Source organism: Vipera berus, assembly GCF_964194415.1.
Source record: "Vipera berus genome assembly, chromosome: 6".
NCBI classification, from domain to species: domain Eukaryota; kingdom Metazoa; phylum Chordata; class Lepidosauria; order Squamata; family Viperidae; genus Vipera; species Vipera berus.
Genome location: NC_138208.1, coordinates 51,336,810 through 51,349,469, shown reverse-complemented (window position 1 = coordinate 51,349,469; position 12,660 = coordinate 51,336,810). Strand labels below are relative to the sequence as shown.

Sequence of the window (12,660 nt, the reverse complement as noted above, 5' to 3'; positions counted from 1 at the left end):
GAAAATGCATAAAATTGTAACCTTAAGAATAATTTGTTCAACACAGAGGTTTATTTGCAAGTGAAAAAACAAGCAGCTTCATATTTTTATAAAAGTAAAAATGTTACATTTTTTTTCAAATACTGAAATATTATTTAAATATTTTAGGGTTTCAAATTATAACCCAGAAGGATTTGGATGAAAAAATACAGATGTGGAGATTCTTTTTCCAATGCGATTCACACCCTTGATTTTTCAATTCATCGCCAAACCATATTATATCTACAAATCAGATTCTAGTTTGAATTTGAAATTCTGATTGCCATTTAACCTATGGCTTGGAGATACCACAGTTTGTATATTCTTGCAGTAGTAAACTACTATTTGCTGAGAATCATACAAACAGCAAGGAAAGGAAATATGCAAGGAGGATGGGGTCTATACATTCATTATATGTTTTAATCTTCCAAATCATTCAAAGTATAGCACAAGCTATAAGCCAAACCATGCAGATTTAGGGATGCATGTCCCATATAAGTAGCTGAGAACATTCCTGAATCTACCTCATGTTCTTTCAGTTGTTCTTTCCAAGTCTGTTCTTTCTTCAGCAATTCCTCTTCTATCACATTCTGTTGTTGCTGTACAGAGGAAAGACTTTTGTTGTCACTATTTTAATTCATATTGGGATTTAACTATTCTCTGGAATCAATACACTATGCAGTCCCACTACAGTGGAATATTTGTATTTCCATTGATTTCAAGACAGGAAAAATAACATTTTCTGCTCTTTGTCATACCAAAATCATATCAAAATATCAGGATTATATTTAGTGGAAAGAATAATATATATATTTAATTTCTTCCCAATCCTTTTATAGGATTATATCTAATGCTATAAATAGAAAGAGATTTTGCAGTCCAGGCTAATATGCAACTAAAAATAACATTTGTGAATAGAATCCTCATTTTAATGAAGGGATTCTATTTCTGCAAAGAAAAGAAGGAAGGAAGGAAGGAAGGAAGGAAGGAAGGAAGGAAGGAAGGAAGGAAGGAAAGAAGGAGCCCCATTTACAAATTAATTGAAGAATTACTCCAGAAAGGACAGGAATGTTTATGAGTAGGACTCCTGACCCCCAAATTATACAATTAAATATTGCAGAAATTATTTTTCAAAAAGCAAAATTATAATATCAAAAACAGAATTTCTTCAAAATGTTTTTCAAAGGCATTTACAGATAGCAAATGGTTACTTCAAATAGAGAAACTGTAATTTCTAGAGTATTTAAATGCACATACAGCAGGTCAGATCTCTGTAAATATATTTATGCCATTATACAAAATGAGATGGAAAAGAATTGAAACTGACAGAAAATGAAGTGTTTGTAAAATTCTAATCCTTCCAGATCGTCTTTATACACCATCTAAAGTCACTGTTGTGCGATAGGCAAATAAATAAATCTAGTCTCCTGGCTGTTAATATTTTAAATAACATTTTTGAAAACTAGAGTCCATAGTTTTAATTTATGACATTACCAAAGATAAATAAGATCTTTTTTGTATTTAGCAAAAAGGTGTTTGCTTTTTAAAATCATTTTAAAATTATTATCAGTTTTACTCTCGAGCATATAGATTAAGGTATTGAACTATGAGCAGGGAGACCCAAGATCTATTCTAGGTCATCCTCAGATACTGAAGTTTATTGGGTGATTGTGGGTCAGTCATTTTCACTCAGCCCAAAGATGTGGGGAAAAATAGGAGGAGCTCAACACCTTGACTTTACACATTATTAAAAAAGATTGGTCAGTATTAAAATAAATAAAGTTAATGCTGACAAAGAATAAAGATTTAATCAATGACCAGCACATTAGAAAGAATTAAAACACCTATATAAGTTGCAAGTAGGGCTTGCTACTAACAGTCTCCTCAATGTACTCTATTGATCCTTATGAAGCTTAATTGGTAGTACAGATAGTCCACGACTTACAATCAATTGTTTAGTGGCTGTTCAAAGTTACAACGACACTGAAAAGAGTGATTTATGACCATTTTTCACACTTACAACTGTTGCAGCATCCCTGTAGTGATGTAATCAAAATTCAGATGCTTCGCAATTGGCATGCATTTATGACAGTTGCAGTGTCCTGGGTCATGTGATCATCTCCTGAGACCCTCTGAGAAGCAAAGTCAATGAGGAAGCCAGATTCACTTAAAAATCATATTACTACATTAACAACTGCAGTGATTCACTTAACGACTGTGTCAACAAAGATTGTAAATTGAGGCAAAAATCACTTAACAACTGTCTTGATTAGCAATGGAAAATTTGGGGTTAATTGTGGTCATAAGTCAAGGACTACCTGTATCTACATATATGAGGTAGAATGTGAGCCAGAGCTGCAGCGGGAAGAGGCTCTTCCCCAGTAAGCAAAGAGCCAAAGAAGCCTGGAGTCTTTGATATGCCTAAAGCGAAAAGCTGGACTTCCCTCAGCAGTTTGCAGGGTATATCTAGTAGCTATGCAAATAACGGCTTTAGTCTGGCAAGATTTTTGTCTATGGGCAAGTAACAATAAAGAAACTACTTAGAGGCAACTCCTTGTGTTGTTCTTGGTTCCTTGGTTCTGACCATATACAAATAAATTGTTGGCAGGCTCAAGAAATACAAGAACTTGCAAAAACAAAAAAACTAAAGGGATAAATACCCTCAAAATACCAAAGAGGACTGAACATGCTCAGTGGGGAGAGAATCTGATTGTTCAGTGAAAGAACAGGAAAAAAAAGAAAGAAAATGATATATTCTGAAAAGAGCACTTCACACGATAATAAAGGTAAAGGTAAAGGTTACCCCGCACGTGCGTGCTAGTCGTTTCCGACTCTAGGGGCCAGTGCTCATCTCCGTTTCAAAGCCGAAGAGCCAGTGCTTGTCCAAGGACGTCTCCGTGGTCATGTGGCCAGCATGACTAGACGCCAAAGGCACACGGAACGCTGTTACCTTCCCACCGGAGTGGTCCCTATTTTTCTACTTGCATTTTTACGTGCTTTCGAACTGCTAGGTTGGCAGAAGCTGGGACAAGTAACAGGCGCTTACTCTGTTACGCGGCACTCGGGATTTGACCCGCCAAACTGCCGACCTTCAGATCGACAAGCTCAGCATTCTAACCCACTGAGCCACCGCGTCCCTTCACACGATAATAGTTCATTGCAAAATTCAGTTGCTATATTATAGTTTACATAATATGACCTATAGGTATTGTTACTTATTCTCAATATATTACCGTGTTAAACATTTCTAAGTTTAGCCGTTCAGTTTCAAGTTCTTCTTGACGTAGTTGTCGTCTTCTCTTCTCTTCTTCATTTTGAGAGATTTCCATGTCCTTCTTGGCTTTCAGTTGAATCATTTTTTCTTCCTCTAGTACTTTTTGCTTTTCCAACCAATACTGATACTCCTGCTTGCACCTTTCTTCAACTTCTTGGAAACTAAAGTTGATGGGTATGTCATTGGCATCTAAAAGAATACATACATACATAAATATATGTTTTTCAGTAAAATCATATCATTAATGCATGATGATTTTAAGAGATCTACATGCATTAAAATAAAGAGACCCTTATTTCTATCAGTGCTGATCCATTTTAACACTTCCCTAAAGGCTACATTACAGTTGCCTCAGAACACAAGATGGGTGGCAAATAAATTTAATATAATAATCATTAGCAGTACTAGATAGATTTAAATTTAATAAAGAAATAAATTTAAAGATAAATTAGGATAGTGAACTTGGTGCCCACCAGTTCTGCTAATGACAAAATTAGTTCTAATCCCACAATCCTTTATCCTTATATATGTTTATATGAGGATTATTAATTATGTATTTGTTAATATACCTTTTTATAAAACAAAAGTTAAGTAAAAGTATATAATTTCATCAGACAATTAAAACAACTCTAAGAAAGACCAAGCTTTTTTAAAATTGGGCAAAGTGATATAGAAAGCAGTGGCCTTCACCTCAATTGATACTTATATGTTTTTAACAATGCCTGTTCTGAAAAGAATCATGGGATTGCTATTTCATCAAAGTGGTGGTGGGGGGAAAAGGTAGACTTCTGGGACCTGAAAGAAAGAAAGGTGTTCCTTAATTCTTATTTAAAACAAATTTAATGCAATTAGAATTTGATTGCATATTTGTTTACCTGTCAAAGAATAGCCGTCAGCTATATTTTTAGAAGAAATATCTTGATTGGTTTTTAACTCAATAGTACTGCCTGATGCCTCGCTCATCTGCTCGTCTTCTATTTCAGATAGTACCTAAAAACCAGCAAATATTTTGAATCTTAAAATAATGAAAGCTCAGTACTACATGAAAGGATTTTTATTGCATAGAATTTTTTTTAAAAAAAACAGGCACTTTTTGTTATGAAAGAAAACTTCTAGAGTACCTGTATCAGCCACAATCCAAATATGTTTGGACAAAGAGCTGTTAGAAAAGTAGCACTTATTGCTCAACTGTTTGAAGAAGAGCTGGATTCTGCTTCCTTACTCTCTGTGAACTGCTTGTCAGAAATATCACTAATTTTCTCATAGGGAATTTTGTGTGCATAGGCAGTGTAGCATAGGTTTGGATTTAAGATTTCTTAGCCAATTAGTGGCATCTGATTAATGAAGATTTATTCAAACACATCCACATAAAAATGCTACCAAAACATTTATGGTCTGACATGATACACTATACTAGTTGCAACTGCCAAAATTTATCTTATCCCTTTATTTTTTTTTTCTAAATAGAAAAATATTTTCATATGTCATGTTTATTAACCAAAAGAAATGCAACTACATCTTTAAAAAATAAATACTGCTGAAATAATAAAAAAGAAATAATTATAAGGACCTGATGTACATGTATATGTATTTTCTCTCACAGAAAAATATATAAAAATATGTGCAATCCTATACATCTGTTTCAGAAGTAAGGTAAAGGTAAAGGTTCCCCCGCACTAGGCGTGCTAGTCATTTCTGACTCTAGGGGCCGGTGCTCATCTCCGTTTCAAAGCCGAAGAGCCAGCGCCTGTCCGAGGATGTCTCCGTGGTCATGTGGCCGGCATGACTAGATGCCAAAGGTGCATGTAACACTGTTACCTTCCCACCGTAGTGGTCCCTATTTTTCTACTTGCATTTTTATGTGCTTTCGAACTGCTAGGTTGGCAGAAGCTGGGATGAGTAACAGGCGCTCACTCTGTTACGTGGCACTAGGGATTCAACCCGCCAAACTGCCAACCTTCTGATCAACAAGCTCAGCGTCCTAACCCACTGAGCCACCGCGTCCCTGTTTCAGAAGTAAGCCACATTAAATATGTAGCAATCCAGACTAAACAACCACAACAGGGCTTAGTAAGATCGTTGGCAGACTTTTGGTGGCTAAGTGCCACATCAGAATTTGGGGAGGGGCTGAGGGATCTATCAAACATGTTGGTGGGACTGGGTGAAGCACTGGACAATTATTAGCTTTCTAAACTGTGATATACATATTTTATCCCTTGTATAACTCTTTCCTTCTGCATTTCATCCTAAAATGACCTTCAGTTTTCAGCAGGCATGTACAAAGAGGGTTCTAGGGATCACTTAAAAGGATGCAGAGGTCACAGATTATCAACATCTGGCTTAGTGTTATGTGAGTATATTTCAAGATAAAAACCATATATACAAGTTTTAAAAATCTAGACAAACTTTAATAATGTAAATACATTTTATTTTATTTATTTATTTATTTTATTTTAATTCCATTTATATCCCGCCCTTCTCCGAAGACTCAGGGCGGCATTTTAAATTTTAAAATTCTTTCTATTATTAATTTCCAACTAAAGATTATTATAGAATACATTATTTAAATAAAAACAATATAAGATCTAAATCTTATTACTTACACATTTTGTTCAATGATCTTAGACTGATAACTTGTCAGTTTAAATAATTTCAATTAATTGTATGAAGATGAAATATAAAAACTAATTTATATAATTCTATTTTGGGTAATGATATTACTTAATTGCTGACTATATACTCAGAATCTAGAAAATCCAAATCTGTGATTCAATTGTTCCCATCTCTTCCTACAACTAAGAATCACTGCAATCATTTATCTCCTAAAATAGTTCAGTATCACCAACAGTTCACTATGTGGACAAAGAATCTCACTGATGTAGCAGTCTTTTCCATTCCAAATGCTCTCAGATGTGTGGAACTGAACTCCCAGAATTCTGGTTGATGAATGAGGTTGAGATCCACAAGAAAAAAGAGACAATTATCTAACCTTTCTATACTCAATTTCTAATTAGAATGATTTTTATGATTGTCTGAATGAAATATACTTCTTGGAAAATGAAGTATCCTTTAGATGATCTAGCCCCAAATCTCTAAAAAGCAAAAGATTAAAGAAGCTATCCAATGCATGCTTATCAGAGAATTATTATCTTAATTCCCACTGAACTAAGTTAGGCTCTTTTCAGCAAACAAAGACAAAATAGCTATTTATTGATACTGTAATTAAATTTTAAGTAAAAAGAAAAATACTCTAAAGATTTGCTACGCAAAGATTATTAGTCCTTAAAACATCTGTTCAGTACTCAAAAGCCTCAGATTCACGTTTCATGCACTGTTTCAAGCAATAAGAGTTTCCTTGTTCAGATTCAGCTGAATGATTTCTTTTCACCAACATAATTTGATTACAGGACAGCATAAATTGCTCTTGCTGAACTTATTTCAATTTCACCCAGTATAAAATATTAAAGTGCTATAAAATGGTGCAGGGAAATAAAATGCTGCAATCAGGTACATGCTTTTTTAAAAATATATGTAATACCCTTTTTTTGAATTCTTCTGGATCTTCATTATATTGAGAAGCTAATTCAGCTAAATATTCAGAAGCATTGTTTGGAACAATATAATAGATATCACCTGCAAATGAAAAAAATCATTAGTCAGACTTTGTGAACACTAATTTTAATTCCTGAATATTCAAATGAAATATTTCTTGCAAGCCAGTTGAATTTCTGATGAACATAATTCTATATCTCAAAGATAACAAAATTAAACAAAAATGAAATACTTCAGACAGTTTTAGGCAATCTACTTAGCATCTTTTTCCAAGTAGACATGCTTAGGATTAGGGTGTTGGTGTCAACTCATTAGTCTTGAAACTACTGCATTTCTAATTTTATATCAAGAACTTGCCAAAAGACAATCAAAAGTATCACTCCAAACTGCAGGATTGGCCAAAATCTTCCAGGACTTTCATCGTCTAACAAACAAGAAAAAGAGAGAATACCACTCTATTCTCCCTATTTTGTTGTAATAGTCAGTCTATCTGAAATTATTATTCATCTTTCTATCTCCATCAAGTCAAAGATTATATATATTTCATACCAAATCAGTTCTCCTTTAATAGGACAAGTATTGGTTAAGTATCATTCTTCCTCCCTGTCCTCAAACACTCACTAGCAGTTTTCTCCCTGGAACCCAATTATTGAGAAAATAGGTCCAGTATGCCCTAACATGTGATCACTAGACACTTCAGCAGAAATTATGCAGTAATCTATTATTTTGCCTCATAATATTCTGCTTCAGAATAAAAATGGTGGTTATTATTTGTAGAAATATACGGTATATTTAAATAGTTGAATATAGATGCAAAATAATATTACTTGAAGAACTTTTATAGAATATATTTATTTATTTATTTATTTATTTGTTTGTTTTTATAAACCGCCCTTCTCCCGAGGGACTCGGGGCGGTGTACAGAATAAGGTAGGTATACAGAATGAACAATAGTGAAAATAAAACAATAGTAAAAAACAAACTGGGACCCCAATTAGAGCTATCAGGCCAGGCCGGACTGCTGGAACAGGTAAGTTTTTAAGTCGCGCCGGAAGGTGCGGAGGTCGGGGGCCATCCGGATTTCGGTTGGTAAGCTGTTCCAGAGGGCTGGCGCACCCACTGAGAATGCCCTTCCCCTGGGGGCCACCAGCCGACATTCCTGACGCTTTAAGTCAGTATATGCCATATACTGATGAAAAAACACTTTGCTAAATCATTACTTACTTGAGATTTCAACGTTTTCCAAATCTTGCAACAGAAGCTTTTCTGCATTTTGACTTCTGCTTCTCACAAAATCTAAATACTGGAGAACAGATTCTGGTAATTCTTCTGGAATCTAGATGTAGATTTTACATTATGTAAAATTGACAGTTATTACTATTAATTATATTTAGGTTAGATTTGTCTTCAACCTGTCCCTACATGTGCAAGATAGAACTAGAACTTTTGCAGCCAAACGTTAGTAGTCCTGTTAGACAGAACAGTAATTTTAGAAAGAGGAAGGGGAAAATTGAATTAGCCTGATCTATGTTGATAGTTTGAAGAAAAGCTTGACTTACTCTCCTTTTAAGGTAAAATAAATTACTGAAGGGAGTAGAACTAAACTTTTTATTATAGTGCATTTTTAGGCAAAAGCATAGTCAATCATTTCATCTACAAAGTCCCAAATATATGATCTACGTATATTAACTCAGCATTCTGTCTTTAATTCATGTAGAGATAATCCAACCATGTGGAAGGCCTCTATAGACCCCACCATCATGTCCAAGCCTTTCCTATCAATTTATATTCCCCAGGTCTTCCATTCACCTCTTTGGTGGTTGATGGAATGCAAGTCTATTAGTCATCTCTGCATGCAGAATATAAAACATATTTATGAAAGCAGAAGTAGATTCTTCTGGGAAAGAAAATGAAACAGGGAAGAAGTGTGAGAATATTCTCCCATACCCTGCCCCCAATTGCTGCAGAGTCTAAATAGCTCCCCAGACATTGCTGTAATTCTATTTGAAAAAAATTACTTACTCTGAGTTAAAAAAAAACACAAATAAACAAGGATATTCTTCTCTTCCATAGGGAAACAAAGAATTTTAACAATAAATTTAAATAAGATTTAAAATGGTCTTTAGCATTGCCAAAAGAGAAATAAGCATATATTTATTTATTTATTAAATGTCTATCCTGCCTATCTTGCTGTGGGGCTACTCTAGGCGGGCTTACAACAATAAAAATGGAGAAATGAAAAGAAGTGTAAGCATAATGGAATAAATAATGAAAAAGAAAATGATACAGTGATATGAGAATAAAAAATGGACAGGTAGGGAAGCAGGGAGCGAAGGTTGATATCAATCTAGTAGCCACCTCTAATGTGTTACTCCCCCATTGGGTCCCCAGGCCAACTGGCAGAGCCAGGTATTCAGGCTCTTATGGAAAGATTGGAGGCAGATCTCACCTTGGAGAGTAGGATGTTTCGAAGAGTGGGTGCTATGGCAGAGAAAGCTGTTCTTCTGGATTCCAATAGTCAAAGAGTTTTTTGACTGATGGGATTCGAAGTAGGCTCTCTCTACTGGCACAAATTGGTAGGCTTGTCCTAGTGGGATAAGTCAGTTTATCATGTAGTCTACATCTATGCTATTAAGGGCTTTAAAAGTCATAACCAACACCCTGAACTGTACCTGGAAGCAGACTGGTAGCCAGTGTATTTTGTGGAGCAGTGGTGTAATATGGGTCATTCTAGGGCCCCCAAAGACTGCTCTTGCTGCTGCACTTCGAATCAACTGAAGCTTCCAAATGGATTTCAGGGGTAGACCAATATACAGGACATTTCAGTAATCCACATGAGAGATGACTAGGGCTTGACTTACTGAGTGAAGGGAGTCAAGATCCAGGTAGGGTTGTAGTTGGTGCACAAACCAAAGCTGTGCAAAGGCTCTCCTAGTCATGCCCACCACCTGCTCTTCGAGCAGGAGTTGTGAATTCAGGAGAACTGAATCTGAATGAGGTAGTGCAACCCATCCAGAACTAAGGATGACAAAAACTCAGATTTTGAGGCTCCATGCACCCAAAGCCATTTGGTCTTTCTAGGTTCAGACAAAGCCTGTTGTCTCCCATTCAGATCCCAATAGCCTCCAGGGATCATGAGAGTGTAGAAACAGCATCATTCAAGTCACCAGGTGTACAGATGTAGAGCTCAGTATCATCAGCATACTGATGATATCTCAACCCATAGTGACAGATGATCTCACTCAGCTGCTTCATGTTGATGTTAAATAGGAGAGGAGAAAGTAGCGAGTCCTGAGGAATGTTGTAAGTGAGCTGTCGGGGAATGGATCTTTCACTCCCTATCAACACCAATTGGGACTGGCCCTGGAGAAAGGAGCTGAACCAGCACAAAACTGTACCTGGCAGCTCCAACACCCGTAGCTAGCTCAAAAGGACACCATGGCTAAAGGCAGCTGAGAGATCAAAGAGAGCCAGAATGATTGCATTGCCCCCATCTTGCTCTTGCCAGAGATTGTCCATAAGGGTGACCAAAACTGTCTCTGTCCCATAGCTGGATCTGAATCTTGATGGAAAGGGGTCCAGAAAATCAGTTTCATCCAGGACCCCCTGAAGCTGCCAAGCAGCCACCTTTTCTACCATCTTCTATAAAAAGAGATGATGGGAAATTGGACAAAAGTTGTCTAGGTAGGTGGAGTTGACCTTAAAAAGTCCTGAAAATGTGTCCTTTTGCAGTGAAGAATTTATTGCTGCATGAACCGCACCTGCTGGTCATCGTCCTGAAGGCTTTCACCAGCAAGGAAGGACAAGGGTCTAATTCCTAAATTGGAGTCAGAAAAATAAAAATACACCTCCAAAAAGGTTCAGAAAAGGGAAACGAAACTGGGAAAAAAAGCATTCTACATGAAAAGACCATATGGAGCAAGGGGACTAAATGATAAAACATGTGTGACATTATTACACAAATGCTGCAACTAACATATTTGTGTCAGGCATAAGGATACAAATATGTAATAACTACATTTGCATTATGATGTGTGTCATCGTTTGCTGTGCATGTTTCAATATACAGACACAAAATGCTCTGTAAACATTCATTTTATCAGTCAGTCTAAGAATATTTACATATAGAACATGACAGATTATTTTATAATGTTAATATAGTAAAATCTTTTTTATTGCTTCCACAGTATTCTTCTGGAATACTTACTGTTTCACTATCACTTGAACTTTCTGCTGATAAATCAGTATTACAATCGTCTGCTTCATATGAAGAATAGTTAATTTTCCTCAAGTCAAGTTCTATTTCTTCTTCAATTCCTACATCATCATACTCTTCTTCCATCCTTTCTATTGTAAAAACAAAGAATACATATAAACATCTATTTATGTATGCATCTATCTAAATCTATATATAAAATATTCATTTTTCTATTTAGTGTTATCTTTAAGCCCTTAATTACAAAAGCCATATTAAAATAAAAAAGAACTTGTCTCACAAATAGTGAATGTAATGGTAGGAAAAATAATTAAAACATGCAAAATCTTAAAGTTGAGAATAGTTCTTGCATGAATATTTATTTATCCAGTCATTAATTGGATAACCTGTAAAATGCTCGTTAATCCATCTCCTCTCATATTGCCTGTGTTTACGTGTCTCTCTGTGTGGTACATATGAAGTTGCAACTCCCATCTTTTAAAAAATAGGAGCGTTCAAGTTTACATTAAAGTAACAACAGTCTATCCAATTTAAGGCTATCCAAGTTTGAGGTGGCATGTGCACAATTCAGTTAAATATGAACAACGACCAGAAAGCATTCTTTCTTTCTCACGGTAACTATTACATAGGCATAGAAAGATAGATGGAATTATCTTTCTTTATCTCAGATTTTCAATTAACTCGTCCCTACCCTGCCCGTAGAGCTCCGCTTTCTTCTAAGTGCATGAGGACTACCAGTTCCATGATGCATTTGAAAAGCAATCCTGAAAAGCTTATTTGAAAGTATCCTGTTGAATGCTGGGAGTCGTAGTTTCGAGTTCTGTTTTCAGGTAAAGACTGGCCCGTTTCATCACGACGCTTAAAAAAATGTTCCATGATATTTCTTATTTGAAGATTGATTAGAATAATCCCTATTCTCGTTTATCGGAAACCCTTGATCTTTACTTGTTTCTGACGTCGCTAATCACCCACCTGATTGAGAATGCAAGACTTCAGAGCAGCGAGCTTCACTGTTGCAGGAAGTGTAACCATAGTGACAGGAGACGTGGGCGGATTCGCCTTTGCTATGGGAGCTCAAAGTGACCGGAATAGAAGGAAAGCAAAGAGGCAAGCTGTGGAGGACCAGCGGCTGGTTTGTTGGGAGTGAAAGGCTCTGTATTTCTGGAGATATTTCTACCCCTTTTCGTTATTCAAAATAGACATTCGTTTTGCAGTTTCGTGGCCGTTCGCCAACAGAAACTTTACCCCCATTTTCGACTCCCCTCTAACCCTTCCCTGTTGAAAGGTAACTAGCCATCGTTAAAAGTATTAGGAAACTATATCAAAGCAATAGTTGAGCTTAATGCAGTGGTGGGATCCAGCCGTTTCGCACCACTTCGGCAGAATCGGTAGCTAATTTTTTTTGTTGCCAGGCCCAAAATGGACATCCGGAAGCGGCAACCACACAGAGAACTGGTTGTTCACATACTTGAATCCCACCACTGCTTTAACGTAGTGCTTTTATATCATTCCAACGCTTAACTTTCAGTTATTGGGATTTAAAAATAGTTTATTGGTAAAGACTGTTTATGATTACATTAGCAACAGTTGGGTGGAATGG

At 36.1% G+C, this 12,660-nt stretch overlaps 1 protein-coding gene across 1 annotated transcript in view; it reads right to left on the bottom strand.

Annotated features, from left to right (window-relative positions):
• LRRIQ1 (leucine rich repeats and IQ motif containing 1) overlaps window positions 1–11,186 on the bottom strand; it is a gene marked incomplete at its 5' end in the record, with an annotated part of 108,918 nt that extends 97,732 nt beyond the window's left edge. Inside the window, 6 exons of the mRNA XM_081330389.1 lie at window positions 543–617; window positions 3,252–3,481; window positions 4,168–4,282; window positions 6,831–6,925; window positions 8,069–8,180; window positions 11,052–11,186. Coding sequence (XP_081186515.1) covers window positions 543–617; window positions 3,252–3,481; window positions 4,168–4,282; window positions 6,831–6,925; window positions 8,069–8,180; window positions 11,052–11,186 — 762 coding nt within the window. The remainder of the gene's footprint in view (window positions 1–542; window positions 618–3,251; window positions 3,482–4,167; window positions 4,283–6,830; window positions 6,926–8,068; window positions 8,181–11,051) is intronic.
• Window positions 11,187–12,660: the final 1,474 nt, after the last annotated feature.